We start from the raw sequence: 20,051 nt of genomic DNA, 5'->3' as shown, positions 1-20,051 counted from the left end.
AATACCTCAACCAGATAACTTGTCCCGACCGGGATTCGAACCCGGGCCACCTGGTTTCGCGGCCAGACGCGCTGACCGTTACTCCACAGGTGTGGACTAAGTCAGTTTAAGAGTGCAGTATATTATGATAATAAATGATTGAAAGAATTTTAGTTTTGTCCTTTAAATGAGCAGAAATTTGATCCACTGATAAAAACAGATTCAACATTCATTGTTTGATTTTACAATAAAATAATGAGTCAGCAAGTATTTTCTTGCAATTTAGTGACAAAGTAAATGCATTTGAATTTGCACTGTTTATTTTAACCGGGTTATAGTTTATGATACAATACCAGCCCCAGACAGAACTATTGGGCGAACATACGCCTACGCTATGCTAACGTCTATTAGAATGGTGCCACGTTGCTGTTCATCTGGTTAATGTTCTTTTACAACATAGTAGCAAATAATACAACAGCAATAATATTTTAAATAGGTAGTGTAATAGATTAGGGTGTCCACACCTGTGGAGTAACGGTTAGCGCGTCTGGCCGCGAAACCAGGTGGCCCGGGTTCGATTCCCGGTCGGGGCAAGTTACCTGGTTGAGGTTATTTCCGGGGTTTTCCCTCAACCCAATATGAGCAAATGCTGGGTAACTTTCGGTGCTGGACCGCGGAATCATTTCACCGGCAATATCACCTTCATCTCATTCAGACGCTAAATAACCTAAGCTGTTGATAAAGCGTCGTAAAATAACCTAGTAACCTAACCTAGATTAGGCTATACGTCGTATTAGTAGTATTTCATATCCTGAAAAGCTTTATTCATATAAATAAAAATAGTTAACGTTGGTAAGATGGTTATTAAAGAAATTGGTTTAGCCTATTATTTGATTAACGTATATTGAAGCATTTCTGTATAGCATCATATTTGAGCTTAGAGTTTGCATGAAATAGTTATTAACCAAAAACGACAGAAGAATCAAGCAATGACTAATTGAGAGGTGAAATATCGTTAGTTAGGGTGACGTATGTCCCGGTTTTACAGGGACGGTTACAGTTTCAAGGTCCTGTCTCGGTGTCCCGGTCGGTTTGCGAATTGTCCCGGGAAAAAATAATAAAGGTATTAATCATGGGCATCAGGAAGGGAAAGCAGGCTGAAACATGTTAACGAGGTAATGTAAAATTTAACACGTGAAAAATACATAATACGTTTTTCGAATTATTATTATTATTATTATTATTATTATTATTATTATTATTATTATTATTATTATTATTATTATTATTGCTTCTTGTCGTATTGTGAAATTAATATCGGACTCACCTGCGCACAGATCTACGGCAAAATAAAAACAATACGCAGTTGTTAAAGAAGGTTCAATCAAGTGGTAAGCCTCCACTAAAGCCATTAAGCAAAGAAGGAATAGACTCATGGCCAGTTTGTCCAAGTAATGTTGAATTTTGCTTAACGAATGTTAAATTAACAGTCTGTTTATTTTTAACGCTTTGTTAATGTATTTTCCATTTGTTCAACATAATTTTGTTTAAGATAGCCAACACTTAACTATAACGTCTGTTAGCACAATTTTAACTACTCAACAGCAGTTGGTAATGATTCTACACATGTAAGACAATTTTTGATTGGCTAAAATGAATCTTTAAATTCTATATTATAGAGTGAGTCATGAAACTTGCATAAAATGACAACCTGTTATAGTAGGCCACGCTCCATAAACAAACAGTTGACAAATGAAAGTTGTAGGTGACGTACTGAATAATAATTGAGCCGTTCAGACTTACACCACTTTTGCTCTGAACAGCTCAAATAAATAATATACAAAATACAATTCCTACTTTCTCTTTGTTTTTTTTTTCTCTTTCTCAGTCTCTGTTCTTCGTATATACATTTACAGGCAAAATATATATTCATGTCATTTAAATTTGTATAATAACGACCGAATCATTAGCCTAGTTTATATGAGCCGCTTAGAGCAAAGGTGGTGTAAGTCAAAATTGACTTACACCACTTCTGCTCTGAACGGCTCAATTACAAAGTAAGGTTATATTTCCTCATTGCTATTATGGATACGAAATACGAAAAGAATTAAAATTACACTGATGTATTTAAATAGTCCAAAGTATTTTTTAAATGTTATATTACCAGTCATATGCTAAACATTCCCTACAGAGAGACACAAAATATTAATTTCGCAACTTCTGTTCAAACAGCTGTGGAGACATCGGCCATATTTAACTAACTGTTAAACGAGTTAACTGCCCGAAATCCTACATTTAAAATTAACAAACTGTTAACAATCTGTTAAACCAAACTGGTGTTGAAAACATACAATTTTATTAATTAACAAACTGTTTAGAGTTTAACAGTCGTTAAATTTTCTAACAATACTTGGAAAAACCGGCCAACAGTGCAGTAACATGTATGTATGTACGTATGTATCCAATGCCTACCCACTTCACTTTTACGTGATTCGGGTTCCGCATATAGCGGATGGATGGCAGGACTGTGACCCCTTTTCTAGTTGCGCACCACTTCTACGGGCCACGCTGTACATGATGTGTATCTGTGGAGATTTATGTCGTGTACTAGGGTGAGTGTATGTGTAACTGTTCGTGTAGTGTAGTGTATGGAATGGGTGATGATGATGAAGATGAGGAAGGGAGAAGGGGAAACCCGGTGCCGGCACGTAGCTACTCCTGTCGAATAGCACCAAGGGGGACGCCAGGCTTAACGTCCCCGTCAGACGGACGAATCACAAATCAACAATGACATATGCCTTCTCTTCATATGCATGCGGAGAGATTTGGGATTTAACCCAGGCATATTGGTGCACAATTTAGAAGTTGGTAGAAAGTTAGAAATTTTACATGAAAATTTGACCCCGCCGGGGATCGAATCCGGGCCGGTACGCTACCACAGAGCTAACTTGGCGACTAGTGCAGTAACATTATTTAAAATAATTCTTAGCCTTCATAACTGTTCATAGGGAGGAAAAACTGTTTTTAAAGTTTAACTGTTTTATTCTAAAAACAAAAGAAACATTTAAAAATACATGACTCATAAAATACTTTCAATTTTTAAGTTAATAATAGACCTGGGAAGAGCCTGCTTAAATGTACAGTTATTTTTATGCCAATCATTCACTTAAAAGTTAACATTAATATCAGGGGTGTAGTCATAAATAGTAGCCTACCAGGGCGCATCGCGAAAAGTTTATTGTTATTATTATTATTATTATTATTATTATTATTATTATTATTATTATTATTATTATGTTTTATTAGTAGGCCTAATGCCGCTGCTATTTTACTAGTAATCCATACTTATAAAATATAAAGTTAAGTAACAAGCAAGTAAGACAATATTATTACTTTAAAAAGTAAAAATAATGAAGTAGGGCGCTTCCAGGCTGCAGAAAACAGTACCGGGGAGGCGCCCTGGCCCGTCCTGTCACGACTACAATCCTGATTAATATATTTTTCATAAACTTATCAGTTATTGTCTTGTACAGAATTATTCTTTAGCTTAGCAACCTGCACCCGTGATTATTGAATGCCGCCTGGAAGATAAATATTTACGTATATAGGCCTACAGTCAGCATCCCAGTTTGGGGAAATCAAAATATGGTCACCCTAGCGTTAATTTATTTTTTTATAGGTAGAAGACATCCGTACAGACAAATCATTAATGAGGCAATTATAAAAATATGGCGTCTATGAATTAATTTGCTTTAAAATAAATAACTCGATCTTTTCAGTTTATTAGTTAGGCATGTTCATTTGTTGTTAATTTTTAAGGCCTTTGTTTTTAATAATAACAGGGTGGTGTAACATAATTTGTTATGATGTGATATACACGGCAAATGACAAGTAAGTTCGTCTAGTCTTAGTGCTCAGAGGAAGGGAAAGAAAATAATAAATACTTTTTTGTATATTTTATGCTAAGTTTGATAGCTTAATGCTTTATACATGTAAAAGCACGTGTGGCTGGAATTTGAATGTGTCTCTTTTGAACCATTGAAAGTAGCTTTACGTTCCATAGATTTTTTGTAGCCTACATGTAATTACTAAAAACAAGGAATCGAATTAATATTTAATCAAAAACGTAAAAAATAAGTCATCCAATTAACTTATTTTAAAATTAAAATTGAGCTTGCTCTCATTCTGTAAGTCAATATATTTTGTGCATTAATATTGAGACATTCTGAGTTAGACTAACGATTCGGGAAAATGAAAATTCGACTACATCATTAAAATTTTACTTCAGAAAACATTTCTTTAAAAGTTTTTCTCTCGGTGCTTTTTCTAAATCGTTAATAATAAAAATTGGTTTGCTTCTGCACGCTTGAAAATATTGATTGCGTGAATCCTACACTGTAGTGGTTTCATATCATAAATTAATGATCTTTGCAATACTAATGAAGATATACTTTGACTTTGTAATACAGTAATATTACAATAATGATCTGACTAATGAATATAAGCCTGAAATTTGACGTTTTTTACAATCTTGTCGCTATTTTGACGAATTCAGAATGACATTCCTGTCAAAAGATAGAAAATAAAATATGAAATTACATTCTGGGTTTGACTTACTTCCAAGTTAAATGATGTGGTCCTCATTCATATTCTTCTGATCTTAGCCGCTTTTAACACAATATTTTTTCACCCGTTGTTCATTTTCAGGTACAGAAAATATTATATAGCAGACCAAATGCAATGCGTTTTGCCGTCCACAGGCGCAACCACAGTAAACTGGGAACCATGAATGAGCATGTCAAAAGCGATGTTAATGAAGACAAAAATTACAGATATAGTCTAAATAAAATTACGATGTGAATATTTTTGTGTATAAATTTTTGTTTGTTCTAACCGAAATAGAATGTTGAATAATATGATTAAATTTAGAGATTGTATTCATCACATAGTACTTTGCAGGTGATTACGTCACACAGGTGTACATGATGGCGGATGCGAAGAGAGACGGAGGTTGCTGAAAGTGTATCGCAGATAATAACACTTAGTTTTTTCAACGTTAGTATACCAAAAGTGTGTGAATAGGCAGGAAACGCATGCTGTGTATATGTGTTGCAGCTTTTTATACCCAGAGTAGTGTGCACATATTTTATCATTGAATGTCAAAATAGGAAACAGGGTCCCTCCCTTTCATAGGTTGGACACATACGTTTTCAATGTTTCTATGTATATCTTTGTGAAATATCATTCATCCTTCAGTAGAAAGATCTGAAATTAAACTTAATCCTACCAGGGACAATGGATTGAAGATTGATAGTTGGTTTTAACACGTTATTAGATTCTGTTTTATCCATATGTGTGTGATATAAAGATTACGATGAAAGTAGCTATGTGATTTATACGATATCAGTAAATTAAAATGACTGGACTAGATTATACTAGTGTTTCACTTGGTAGAAATGTCGGTCATTTCTGTGTGGCGAAAGAAAATATTTTAGCTAAAAGACTAGTAGTTGACAAAAATATAAACTTAAATAGGCCTAACGACGTAGACAAGTTAATTTTGTTAGGGTCAATTCTGGAAGTTAAGACCATGAAACATGATACAGTGATAGTCAGACTTGTTTCTAATAGGAGTTTAAATGAAGGGCCAGAAGAAATGTGTGTTTGTTCCAACAATAATATGCTGCCTATACACGAAGACTTGTTGCCGTCGCTTATTGCTGTTTTCGAACCATCTCTCCGAGTTAAAATAGTGCAAAATGAACATATTTATCGTCAGTTAGCGATTATAGAAGTTGGGAAGAGAGTGATGCTTCTCCCTGAAACCCAGGATTCAAGATGTGAACAACTTTGTATTGTTCGTTACAAAGGACCAATTCCTGAGATGGGGCCTGGTATCTATTTTGGTCTTGAAATTTTGGTAATTTTCTTATGTTCTAATTTTAATTTATTTTCTGTGTTCGTAATAAGCTATTGCGATTATTATAATTGTGTAATAATGAGTAGCCTTACCTACATGTAATCTAATTAATAGGAATTAAATTTAACAGATAGTTGGAAGAATAGTATAGTTTTTGAAATGATGACACTAATTAGGCCTACAGTTTATCAAATGTAATTATTAGGTTTTTATTAGCTCAGTATTAATATGTGGAGCCCATTTCTCATTAGTTAGACCTAACTTTTATGTAATACTGCTTCTGATTCATTTTTCAGGTAGGCCTATTTCCATGTGTAATTACGATAATATTTCGTTGGATACGTACTTTTATTTATTCAAGTCTTACAAGATTACAAAAATGTGATAACTCGGACATTGCGACTGTTGTAGTATTTTAAGCTATTTCGCCGCGTTATTTATTAACTAATGCAGATTAACTGTCGAGTCTTCTTGTATGTTGTCAATAACAACAGATTGATAAAATTGTTACTGAAGTGTTTATAATATGGGTAGGCAAGAAGTAACAGAAACACTGTCAGTGACAGATAGCCCCTCTGTCAGTGAAAGTTGTCCCAAAGTCATAAATAGTCCCACTGTTACTGACATGTAGGCCTAACCCAGTGACGAGTATCCCGTTGACCCACTAACGGTTTAAAGTAACCCCACTGTTAAAGACCAAGATTAGTTAGAAATTTAGTCTCGTAATTAAAGAAGAGGTATTTTGTTTAGACTTTTTACTTTTAATATGTTTGTATTACGTCTTCACGCAGCAGATGATATTTTATTTACAATAGAGGTAGAGACTAGTGAAGTGCTTTGTATGGGGCAGAAACATGGACATTACGACGAAGTGAAGAGGAGCAACTAGAAGCATTTGAAATATGGATATGGAGAAGAATGGAACGTGTGAAGTGGATAGACAGAATAAGAAATGAACCTGTGTTGGAAAGAGCGGGTGAAGAAAGAATGATACTGAAACTATCAGGAAGAGGAAAAGGAATTGGTTAGGTCACTGGCTGAGAAGAAACTGCCTACTGAAGGATGTACTGGAAGGAATCGTTAACGGGAGAAGAGTAGACGATAGATGACATTAAGATATATTAATCATATGCGGAGACAAAGAGGAAGGCAGAAAATAGGAAAGATTGGAGAAAGCTGGGTTTGCAGTGAAAGACCTGTTCTTGGGCAGTATAATATGAATGAATGAGGGGTACCAGTACTTCTATTTTTTATTCAGACTGCATTCTTTGTAGCCTTCACTTTATTTTCAGACATTTAAGGAAGGCGCCAATTATTGGGGCTGGCAGATTGTGACCCCAGCTTTCATAGAAGAAACATCTCATTTCCACCCTTCTTCTGTGTGCAAAAGTCTTTATTTTGCGACATTTTGTTCTGCCAGAGTACTGAACTGGTACCATAATGTAAACATTACACGTGTATATTACAACTAGCCACCCCATGCACTTTTCTGCACTTGTTACAAATAATGTCATTGACTTAAATCCATTATACAGGGTGTATCTAAATTGGTGTCAAATATTTCGGGGACGTGTTCCTAACATCAAAAGAATTAAAAAAGTTAATAAGAACATGGGTCCGAAAATCATTAGTTAGGGAGTTATTAAAGAATTTGTCCCTTCATTGACCGCTGATTGTTTGGTGGTTTTTTTTGTGAAGAAAATGTATTCTGTGAGTGAACAGAATGAAATGATTTGCATCATTTAATTGAAGATGTGCTTCTGGACGTCATCCAACGAATGTGTTTTAACACGATGCTGCTCCAGCTCATTTCAGTCTGATAGTTCGTAATTTTTTTAATGATCGATTTCCCCTAAGATGTATTGGTCGAAGGGGATTCATTGCATGGCCTGCTCGATCGCCTGATTTGAATCCAATGGATTTCTTCGTCTGGGGACATTTAAAGTCCCTGGTTTATGCGACTCCTGTACTTAATGTTGATATTCTGAGAGTGTATCCAAACTGGATTTGACGAAATACGAAACACTCCATGAATTTTCAACAGAGTACGCCAAAGCATGTAACGCAGGTTTAGGGGACACATCGAAGCAGAAGGAAGCCACTCCGAGCAATTTTTGTAAGATTAAATTTTGTCTTGTAACTCTGAAATAAATTATTTTGAGACCAATGTTCATATGAACTTTTTGTAATGTTTTGGTGTTAGGAACACCTCCCCGAAATATTTGACATCAATTTAGATACACCCTGTATTTTCAGGTACAGCTTTTTTATTATGCCTATTTAGTGAAAAATTAACTTATTGGAAGTTGAAGGCATGCTTTGTGTTCAGTCTAGCACAGGTATAATTTAGTTGTGACTTGACTGATGTCACGTTTGATTTAGATGAAGGAATTGTACTAAATAATGTTAAACTAGATTAGAAATAAAAACTGATTTTTAGTTGGCATTTATTCAGATATTTTGAAAGGTGAACTTGATACAATTTTATACAAGGGTTTATGCTATGCAACTAAGGGAAGTTGCCTTACTCCGTTTTCACTGGAGTAATATCCTCGCCCCTTGTTCGAGGGTAGTTATTTGTTAAATACACGACGAAATGCACGTCGTACGAGAGTCACAGATTCAAATTGTGCCAGCCATGAAACACATTGGACTCTTCTTTGGACTTCCATTTTGTATAATTTTAACAATGAAAATTATTGCATTTGTTCGGTTGTTGCCATCTTTTGTTTTCTTCAGTGTCTCAAACTTACAGACGAAAAACTTTGAGAGTTTTATCTTTATCTAGCACCAATATTACATTACTACTTATATTCATTCAGAAAGTCATTTGACCTCTTGCACTCTAATGACTTTATTGTCAAACGCCTGGCATTAGAAAACAACAACAACATATTCATTCAAAAAATGTAATCCTCTGAAACCCCATCATGACTTTTGGGACACAGTGTATGTCTTGCACACAAACACTCTTACTTCTAGAATCAAATAGCGAGCTATTCTATGCCGTATCTCACACGAAACTGCACTCACCACAATCACACAATTGCACAAAATGTGTGGGAGTGTTCAATGTGAAGCAAAATTGGGAAGCGGAGTAGGCGGAGAGATGGTAGACTAAAGTCTGTGTGATGTATCTTGTCTCACTGTGAAAAGAGAGAGAAAGGAGATGTCTTACCTCGTCTGTGTTGTTATGGTGATGGGGGAGTGGAACAGTGCCGTCCATCCATCCAGTGTTGGAAGGGACTAATTGATACATTCTGTAGCGCAAAATAAAATAACAAAATATCTCTCTTCGTACTGTGTAGTTCCGTCACTGAGCTTGTCTTTCAAGAAACTGAGTTCCGGCAGCCTGTACAATAACAAGATTTTGAAAGGAATCCTGAAAATTTACAACCCTCCTATAATCTCCACCCTCATTTGAAGGGACTTGGTTTTATTGCTACTGAGACAAGATAAACCTTACCAGGTATAGTGCTGGTTAGTCCACATGCCATAGGTCAGTAAAGCAAACCAATAACAACTCTGTATTAAACACTTCAATGTATGGCATAAATTCCTGACATCACTAGTTATAAATCGATCATACAGCTATGAAATCTATATAATTATCAATTGGTAGGCCTACCTAAAGTATTGGATATCTTTTATCCTTTATGATGATGGTTTGCAATTTTAGAAGATATGTTTGCTCCTCACAATTGGCCATATATGGAAGAAAGCCATAGTCGTGAATGAGCACTTGCTGAACACCCCATTGTGCTTTCCTGAATATTTCGTTATTGATTACTTTTTTTTTTTTTATTTTTTTTTATTTAGAATGTCTCTGGATTTGGTCTTTTGAGAAAGAGGGTAGGTAGTACGGAAATTTCTGTTGTACTGGTGATATGGATGATAGTGAATTATAGTGAGATGGAGGTTTGGTGAGGAAATCGATGATACCCTGATAGGGAATGCTCCAGAAAGCTTTTATTCCCCATTTTTTTTATTAACATTCCATGGTATTCATACATTGCTTACAGCTAGAATATGGAACAAGTTAAAAAACTTAATATAATCTACTAGTACTAGTTTTAGTATCAATTTCATGAAGTGTTATTGAATGTCATGAATTCACCTACAGAATAGAAGGCGTGAGAAATTAGGTACTTCTTTAATTTGGCCCTAAATAATTTTATGTTTCGAGTTTAATTTTTTATATCCATAGGGAGGCTATTAAAAATTTTTACTGCCATATAACGCACTCCTTTTTGATAGCACGATAGACTTGCCGATGGAGTATGAAAGTCATTTTTTGACGTGTATTTATGCTATGAACTGTTGAATTAGTTACAAAGTTTTCACGATTACATACAAGGAAGATTATTAATGAAAAGATATACTGACAAGCCATGGGCATTATTTGTAGTTTTTGAAAATAGTCCTACACGATTCCCTAGATTTGGCACCTACTATTATTCTAATTACTCTTGGACTTACCATGATTTGAAATTGATCTCTTGCAGAAGAGGATTACATACTAACATTTCGTAGATTTGAGTAATATTATTTTGTTTTCATTAGAAACAGTGTTAGTTATGCACTGTGTGTGAGTAGTGAACTGTATTGGTTATAGAAGCCATAATAGCACAGGAGATATATGGGTTTGTATCCTGATGAAAGAGAACTGCCTTTGTCAACCTTTCCATGCTGCTTTCTTTTAATTTCTTTTTGCGATTTTGCTATTACTTTTGAGCAGTAAGTTCCTATGATTGTAGCTTATTTTGGAAATAATCGACTATGATCAGTCCTTTAGCATCTCACAAAACCATAGCCATAACTGGGGCTCGGATTTTTAGGTGCTAAAAATCGGAAAAATATATATTTTTTATCGGGAGGATATGTAACGAAAAAGAAAAAAATATTTAATTATGTTTCAGTTATTTTATGTGAATATAAACAATATGCAGTACTCACCAGTATAAATTATGCAGTCTCGCCAACTGATGAAGAATTATATTACACAATGAGATTCATCCTCATGTTCTCCATCACAATGACTGACAATTATCACAGAACACTGCCTTCTATTGAGAAAAAGAGTGCACTGGCCATTGAGAAACAACATGCACCTCCTAGAAACATGTTTATTATTGAAACGAAAACACAGGCAACTGATTATGAAATTATAAATGCTTCCTGAATCAGCATTATAACTTACAAGGCACTCCTAAATGACACATCAATGTTTATGTGTGTTAGTTACAGTACCGTACAATGTTTTTAGTGGTGACAGCTTTTATCACTTGTGGTGAGAGAGTCCAAAATATGTGTTTTTATGTAAAATAAAATTTGAAATATATGCTCAGGTGATCTTGTCTGAAATTTAAAACACAATTATGAGTTTCTATTACAATCCAAATAAAATATTTATTTACCTAAGAATCCTAGCCCTAGCAATAACTTTGCCTGCAGATGGTTGTGCTTTGAATTTATGGGCATGTGGAGAATCTTGATGTTTTCACTGCACATTTTGAACTTTGTTTTCCATGCCATGGTAATGTACTTGTACCCAAGTTTCAGCCATAGTTACAAACTTTTCAATGAAAGTTCGTTTATTTTCCCTGCATATTATTAGCAGATGCTGAATAATCATGACACAAGACTAATCGAAGCTGAAGTCAAAATTCTTTGCAACTTACCTTGCTATTAATATTTTGAAAACCAATTCATTGGTAAAATTTTTGTGCGCTGTAAGCCAGGATAACTTTTTTTACCTTACATTTTGCCTGATATATACTCACTGTCTTGCATCAGGAAATCGTGGATTTTATTAACATTTTTCTTGCGTGACTATGGTCACTGATGTATCACCAGCATGTTTGTCTTTGCATGATTCTCTGTCACAGACTCATAACACCGTTTACTTATGTCATGTGATACTGCATAATCACCTAGAGTCTTACTTAAATTGCAATGGTTTTGAGTTGACCCTGGCCTTTTTCTGCAGGTAATGTATTACAATTCTGCTCTGTATGCTCTGTTTTAGAACTGTTCTTTGATCCTCTCAGAGTTATGACTTATGATGTAACCGAAAAGGCGGAAGTCCACACCTGTGGAGTAACAGTCAGCGCATCTAGCCGTGAAACCAGGTGGCCCGGGTTCGATTCCCTGTCGGGGCAAGTTACCTGGTTGAGGTTTTTTCCGGGGTTTTCCCTCAACCCAATATGAGCAAATGCTGGGTAACTTTTGGTGCTGGACTCCGGACTCGTTTCACCAGCATTATCACCTTCATCTCATTCAGACGCTAAATAACCTAAGATGTTGATAAAGCGTCGTAAAATAACACACTAAAAAAAAAAGAAAAGGTGGAAAGTTATAACTCTGTAATGTTTATGGTCAGACATAGTGACAGGATTTAAACAATGCTATCTTCTTTGGAAATGTGTCAGGAATAGAGCAAATGGATCAGTCCTACATTTCATGGAAGTGAAAGATATACTTTAACCCCAAAGTAGGTTCGCTGCACACAGAAGAATTCCAAGATGTTCTGGAATAGAATAATAGATCATTCATAACTCTTTATTTGAGACGTTCTCTGAAACAAGAACTGAAGAACTACGAAATCTTGAATTTGAGATACAGAGTATCATTTTATATGTGTTAAAATGGCTTTGCACAGAACGATGTTCAAATGTTTGTCGAAGGGAAATAACATTTTGTTAGGCAGGAGATGTGTTATTAAAGATTCAATATATGCTGGAAGCGGAAAAGTGATATAATGTACGTTAAGTTGTTGTTCCAAGAAACACGTCAATTGCTACCCTACCACTGTCTGATTAAGACTCATCCTAACATCGTAGTTAAGGCATTGTGGTGCAAACCAGATTGTTCCAGGTTCGATTTCTGGTGGGTCGTGAATTTTCTCCATTGATTAATCTTTCCACCGCACTATGACCTTGGGATTCATTCACACTACTGTAATAATTTTGTCTCGTTTTCACTACTGTAATAATTTTGTCTCGTTTTCAATGTAATTATATTTTTATTACACACTTTTATCACTAAAGATTTGGTTAATTTGTTATATAAACAACTTTCCTGTGTTAATTGAAACTATAATGGTAATTTACCTTAATGACTAATTTCGGCTTGATGTCAGCCATTTTCGCATTCATAGCAAGGTACTTGCTGTTTTCGGTTTCTTCTTTGGGTATTAAAATCCGAGACACATTAAACTAGGAAAACTTTAATTGTCTTACAAGCAAACATTGTGATGGGGGACAGATAAAAAAAGTTACATTTTTTCTTTCACCATGTTAATACTGTCAAAAAAAGTGCTTATACAAATTTTGGCCACTCGACCACAATAACGAGGGCCATAAAAAATAAGTTCGCCAGGGGCTGTTAACAGAAAGAAAACACAATTTCATTGGAAAAATTTATTGGAACAGACACAACAATTGTTGAGCTATTTTTCAACATATTCCCCACCGGTAATGAGACATTTGTCATATCACGGGATCGACAGATAGGTGTAGACGGCTATCAAAAGTTGGCTCTGGTCTCAGGTGCCAGACTTCGACACAAGGATACAAAAATTGATCCCATGGTATGACAGATGTCTCAGTTCCAGTGAGAGAATTAGTATATTGAGAAATAGCTCAACAATTGCTGTATCTGTTTCAATAAATCTTTCCATGCAATTGTGCTTTTTTTCTGTAAAAAGCTCCTGTCGAACTTATTTTTTTTGCAGCCCTTGTAATTGCGGTCGAGTGGCCAAAATTTGTATAAGCACTTGTTTTGACATTATTAGCATGTTGGAAAAAAAAAATTAACTTTTTTATCTGCCCCTATCAGAATGTTTGCTTGTTAGTTGTGGGTGCGGACATCGGACAAACTGGGAGATCTTTTCAAACACATACAAGGAACACATCACAACCAAAACCAAATCACATAATACTTCCACATATGCAGAACACATCAATACCAACCACAACTTCAGCAATATAGAAACAGACGTGGAGATCCTATATATTGAACTAAAAATCCAGAAACTAAACATGCTAGAGCAATATGGAATATACAAACATACAAAAACACATCCACAACATAGCCTAAACACAATTAAATTTCAGAATGCACACTATTTGATACAACACTACCAATCATAAAAGCACCCATCACCAAGACACCAAAAGAAGAAACGAAACAAGCAAGAACCTCGTTAGAAATCTGAAGATGGCCGACATCAAGTAGAAACTAATCATTAACTAAGACAAATTACCATATAACGAATTTATCAGATCTTTTATAATAATTTCATTTAATTTAAGTACTGTATTACTAAAATGAATTGAAATAAAATGGTTGTATTTCCATGCCAGGTTCACAGTACAGAAGGCAACAATGATGGAAGTGCTTTTGGCAAGCGGTTCTTTCGATGCCCCAGCAATGCTGGCATTTTTGTTGCCCTGAACAGGCTTGGGCCCTACCATAGTCCAAAAACCTTGCACATTAAAAAGTCACCAGCTGGAGCAACAACGTGTAGTGGTACTGACGTCATTCCAACAAGCTCATCCATGCCATCCAATGAGAGAAGGGTGCATCAGAATGGAGGGAACCATGATGCGGGTAACTTTAAAACCACCCTTGTGCTGCACTTGAAGGAGAAAGAAAGCATGCCCAGAAATAACCAAACCACCAAGCTTGAGAAGACAGAGAAGTTGATAGGTATGTTGTTATGATACATGCAGTGAAAGACAGTTGATTTTTTACTGTTGACAATCACATAAGTGATTGACATATACTGTTTTCACTGTAAGAAAAATCCTAATGTAAACATAAGCACGTTGCTGTCATACCCGTGATTGGCTCCCAGTCGAAACACTCACATGACGCAGGAAAATATAGTTCGTATCTGGAAACCATAATCTTGTATTATTTGAAAATAAAAAATTGAATTCTAGTTGTTAAATACGATGAAACATAATAACTTCACTCATATGTATAACACTATGTAAAAGAAAAAATACTTTTATATTTTGTTATGTACTATGAACACGGATGAATACCAACAGTAATACCGAGGTAGTCTGTTCTTGTAACAAGCTGGCATTGCTTGAGCTCGTAGTTGTTCACGTAAGCACATGGTACTGAAGTATGGCTTCTGCATCCTCGGTGTGTGTGGTTATTAAACATAAGAGTGGAAACCCTCTCAAAAGCGGGTATATAATGTATATAATAAGTTAAGTGAGTTTTAATTACAGTAATTATAAAGTAAATGTTTCCTAAGCAAATGAATGCATAGTAGTGAGGTTAGGCCTACTTGACGAGTAACTGGAAATGTTTAACATGAAACAGAATGTACAACAGTAGGTGGGAACACGTACTGAGAATCTGTTGGTGCCAAACAGCGGCCAATGAAGCTCACTTCAGTCACATGCTATTGTTTACATTAGGATTTTTCTTACAGCGAAAAGATTATAGTTTTGATTCTTTGACAGCTATGTTTTAATTAACGATTTTACACTTATTTAATTGTGTATACAATTGGATATTTCATTAGAAAAATATATTGCTTGCCTATTTTATATTTCAATAAGAAAACGTATTATTTATATTGGTAATGTATGATGTTTGAATTGGTTGAAATGGTTCAGCTGGCTGACCATTAACATCAACAGATTTTACTTCCTAGACTTGTCACTTGGGACCTTATGAAAGACATAATTTACAGAATGTCGTTACGAATATGTAGGACTTGTATAACAGAATCACAGATACCACAATTAAAATCACAAAAGCATACTAGAATATATTTGGGTCGAAATTGGTTTATCAATTGGGCATTGTCTGAATAACAAATGCTGCACGTGTTGTTGTTGTTTTCTAATGCCAGGTGTTTGACAATAAGTCATTTCACCTCTTGCACTCCAATATTTTTCAAAGATATTGTCATTTGATTCTGTACCATTAAAGTAGTCCCCACCCGGAGATCCGATTGGGGGACTATTTTACCTCTGGATAATTTTACCTTAATGGTACTCATTTCATATTGGAGTGAGAATGGCACATGTAAAAAAACAGAAACTGCGAAAAAATACCCAATGTTTATATCAGTATTACATACCAAAAGAATCAAAATATGTTCAGAGGTTATCAAGTTATGATAGATTAATTTTGTAACATTTTTTATAGACAGCCTGTACTATTTAAAAAAATTAGTTTTGTAGACACACTGTACTATTTTGAAAATGAGTTTTACATTAAATTTAAGCGAAATTAGCACCATGACGATAAGGATCTTGATATGAGACACGTTCTTTGGTCTGAGCACTGGGAATCATAGATGAGGGGGTTAAATTTTATTTGTCAGTGAAGTTTGTTGAGGTCGTAGTATAGTTTTATTTTATGCAGAATGTCTCAAGAAGTGCTATGAATGTGAAAAAAATGAAGAGGTCTACAGGGGGGAGAGCCATTAATCCTTTCCATTGAAGGCCTTAAGGAACCAACCTGGACAAATACCCAATGTCCCATCCCTACCTTCCCGTGGTGCAGCTGTTAGTAAGCATAATTTTACAAGCTGAACTAAAGGGAGGGGCTACTCATCAATTAGCACTGGTCAGCTTGATGAGTTAATGACTGAATTTGGTATAATTTTCCTCTATTCAATACCTAATTCTCTCTTTACCCTTTCCTGTCCAGTCCTCTGACTGAACTCTTACTTTCTTCGACCCCGACAGCATTAGAGCATTCGAGGCCTAGGGGTTCATTTCCCTTTCCTTCCTCCTCTTTCTACTTTTCTGTTCCTAGTGCTGACCTGCTATGGCACAAAAATCGTCCTCCAGTGGCTTAAGGAGGGAAAGCCGGTGATCAACAAGATCTCCCAGCTAGGTCCAATGGACCTGTCGACCAACAGCAGGTGTGGTCCTCCAGACATTCTGGGGGTTGTGTGTGGATGAAGTAGCCACCAAAACGTTAAAATATGGTGTTCACTTAAATCGGCTACAACTTGCCATTTAACAATCTGTGCTTCAGTGGCTGGTCATGATAATATCTTCGAAAAATATTGGAGTGCAAGAGGTCAAATGACTTTATTGTCAAACACCTGGCATTAGAAAACAACAACAACAACATTTCCCCTTTAGGAGGAACACACCAAAGCTCTGTATTACTTCACCATTGTAGATTATCTATATCAGAAATCTGATATTGTTGGATGATTATATTTTTTGTAGTACATAACTGTATTGAAAGTTATTAGCTATAAAAATGTGTCGATAAATACTGTAATTCCATGTATTGTGGGTCCCTATCACCATGGCATAGCGCGTCCATCAGGTTGTGGAAGAGGAGACAGCCTCCCCTTTTTTTGTAGTAAAGATATAGGAAAAGTAATGCATGATGTTTTTTTAAATACACCACTGGTCTTGCAAAAAATTTTTCAAACATTTTACTGAAAATTTGAGCTACAGATTTACAGTAATTTTGAAATATGCAATTTTTTTAAAAATATTTTTGTTATTAACTCGGAAACTAATTGACTCACAGGAATGAAACTTCACCACATTATCATCTATCACACCGTGATTATGTGTATAGAAAATCAAGTACTAAGCTTTAAAAAAATGTATAAAGTAGAAATTTCACCATCACCCTTCTTAATGCGAAAACTGATGATATTTTGTAGATTTGGACATAACTGGTGAGAATGGCGACTCCTGTAATGTGCCGCTCAAGGAGGGGGATCGAGTGGTGTGGATCTCAGACACTCGCCCAGAGCAGGGTGTTGTCCGCTGGATTGGCCACTTGGATGGTAACACTTCAAAAAATGACTTGAGGGCTGGAGTTGAATTCGTAAGTATCAGAATATTACACATTTTCGTTATTTTAAGTTAATTCTTTTTTAACATTTTCTTTTTGTACTTTGCAGTGAAACTATTTTAATTGTTTAACTTAAATTCACTCAAACTGCATGATTCATTCTTGAATGCTATTTTGAAACTCCGTCATTACTCCGTTTTTTTGTGTTAAACTCTGAAAAGAATTACATAATAATAATAATAATAATAATAATAATAATAATAATAATAATAATAGAGCCCGCACTTGTGGAGTAATGGTTAGCGTGTCTGGCCGCAAAACCAGGTGGCCCGGGTTCGATCCCCGGTCGAGGCAAGTTACCTGGTTGAGGTTTTTTCCGGGGTTTTCCCTCAACCCAATATGAGCAAATGCTGGGTAACTTTCGGTGCTGGACCCCAGACTCATTTCACTGGCATTATCACCTTCATCTCATTCAGACGCTAAATAACCTAAGATGTTGAGAGAGTGTCATAAAATAACCTACTGAAATAATATAAAAAAATAATGATAGTAACAGTAGTAGTAGTAATAATAATAATAATAATAATAATAATAATAATAATAATAATAATAAAAAAAAATGATTTCCTATGTTTTCTTGTCATTTATCTTAATGTTTTTTTTTTTTCCTTTCAAATTGTCACATACATAATTGTTTTTAATCATTGTTCGTTGTGAATTGATTAGTAGGCCGATCTATTGAACCCTTATTTAGGGTGGTTTTTGTTGATACAAAATTATTATTAATAATGATAATAGTAATAAACTTGGTGTGTTTACATTGCCTTGGACATCTTTCTGCATCCAAATTATTCTTAATAGTGCTTTTTAGTTTTTATATTCTTATATTGATCTTATTAATCCTAATCTTTAAGTCCCTTGTCTTGTATCATATCTGTTATTTTCTTACTTCCAGTTGTCACGGATGTTACATTTTCACTATTTTAAACTCTGTATATTGAAAATGAAATGACTTTTGTTAACTTTTATTATTAGAATCGATTTAATAGATCAATAATATTTTACAGAAAAAAAAAGCTCTTGAATAAAATGTATTATTATTTCAGAAAATAAGGAAAAGGTTCCGTCACAGATGTTACAAGATTTGTGAACTCAATTCACACCTTATTAACAAAGAGTTTAAAACTCAGGTCTATACCTCAAGTAAAAAGAGATTCATTCTCATTTTGTCCATGTGAAAGTCATGCAAATCTCATGTCATCCAGTTAGTTCACAAAATAAACATAATCGGTAAATATTTTATAGTTGTTTCTTCAATGTCACATGTTACAGATGAGTTAATGTCTATTTTTTCAGTTTCAAAATAACTGTGACATTTTTAAGTCAAAATATTCGGACTCGTGTTAAATATTATTGTACCTGGTTAACATGTTTCGGTCTGTTATTGACCTTGTTCAGAGTTCTGAAGAGACCGAAACATGTTAACCAGGTACAGTAATATATTTAACACGAGAAAGACATATAATGCATATTCTTAAGTGATATAGTGTTAAAAGTTGTGTAATCAAGATGAATATCAAAATATTCACTTGAAATGTAAGATTAATTGTTATTAACCTAAATTACTTAAAATAAATGGCAGAAAGAATATAGTGCAGAGTAAACAATTGATTCTGGAGCTCTGGAATTAACAGTGCAGAGTCTCAAAATATTTCTTCAGCAATAGCTAATTGAAAAACATACGTTAATAATTGATCTCTCTGTGAGTAAGTGCTGCAAACTTTAGGGAAACAAAAAGAACCTATTACCCAGCCAAGACCATTAAGATTCAATGCCCATAAAAGTTGTGAAATGTATATTTTTAAAATAAAATATTAGAATATTTAAATTTAGAGTCTTATCTAGTCTGACACTAATAATAAACAAATATTTCTTGAAAGGACTTTTTCATTGGAATTCCCAGTTTGCCTGGAATGGCTGTTTAGTTTTAGTGAATTTGGATTGTGTTGGCTTTGTTACTTCTGGTGGAACTCATTCCGATACTCCTTAGTAAGTGCACTATTTTTCAGCCATGTTATGTATACATGACAGTTTTTCTTTATATACTACTTTCTGTAAAAAGTGCAACACCGTGAAGCAACGTAGATAGGCATGTGAAAATTATACTAAATATAACGCAGGGTACGACAAGCAAGTGATTAGAATTTCAAAATGATTTTGCATCCCTGAACCCAGCAGTGCCCTCTGAACTGTCGTGCTAGGTGCGTAAATAGAAGGCTCTTGTGCAGCCAGACGAGCTGTGTATTATAGTCAACAGGCAGTAAACCTGTCTTTAAGAGTCACTATG

General features: G+C 34.9%; 2 protein-coding genes across 5 annotated transcripts in view; one reads left to right on the top strand and one right to left on the bottom strand.

The window, feature by feature from the left end:
* The window catches only part of LOC138706686 (uncharacterized), a 72,959-nt gene extending 68,209 nt beyond the window's left edge, over positions 1 to 4,750 (bottom strand). For all 3 annotated transcript variants that reach the window (XR_011334048.1, XR_011334049.1, XM_069836261.1), the window contains exon 1: positions 4,597 to 4,750. Coding sequence is in view for 1 of the 3 variants with exons in the window: in XM_069836261.1 (XP_069692362.1) it covers positions 4,597 to 4,623 (27 nt within the window). In the remaining 2 variants the exon portion in view is untranslated. The remainder of the gene's footprint in view (positions 1 to 4,596) is intronic.
* Positions 4,751 to 4,942: 192 nt separating this feature from the next.
* The window catches only part of CYLD (ubiquitin carboxyl-terminal hydrolase CYLD), a 73,008-nt gene continuing 57,899 nt past the window's right edge, over positions 4,943 to 20,051 (top strand). Inside the window, exons 1-3 of one of the 2 annotated variants that reach the window (XM_069836254.1) lie at positions 4,943 to 5,034; positions 14,266 to 14,611; positions 17,571 to 17,737. In XM_069836254.1, the coding sequence (XP_069692355.1) occupies positions 4,972 to 5,034; positions 14,266 to 14,611; positions 17,571 to 17,737 (576 nt within the window). In that variant the 5' untranslated portion in view covers positions 4,943 to 4,971. Of the gene's footprint in view, positions 5,900 to 14,265; positions 14,612 to 17,570; positions 17,738 to 20,051 lie in introns of both variants that reach the window. The other variant, XM_069836256.1, reaches the window with a different exon arrangement.

This window comes from Periplaneta americana, chromosome 9, assembly GCF_040183065.1.
Source record: "Periplaneta americana isolate PAMFEO1 chromosome 9, P.americana_PAMFEO1_priV1, whole genome shotgun sequence".
Classification (NCBI taxonomy): domain Eukaryota; kingdom Metazoa; phylum Arthropoda; class Insecta; order Blattodea; family Blattidae; genus Periplaneta; species Periplaneta americana.
This window is presented reverse-complemented; position numbering and strand designations above follow the sequence as displayed.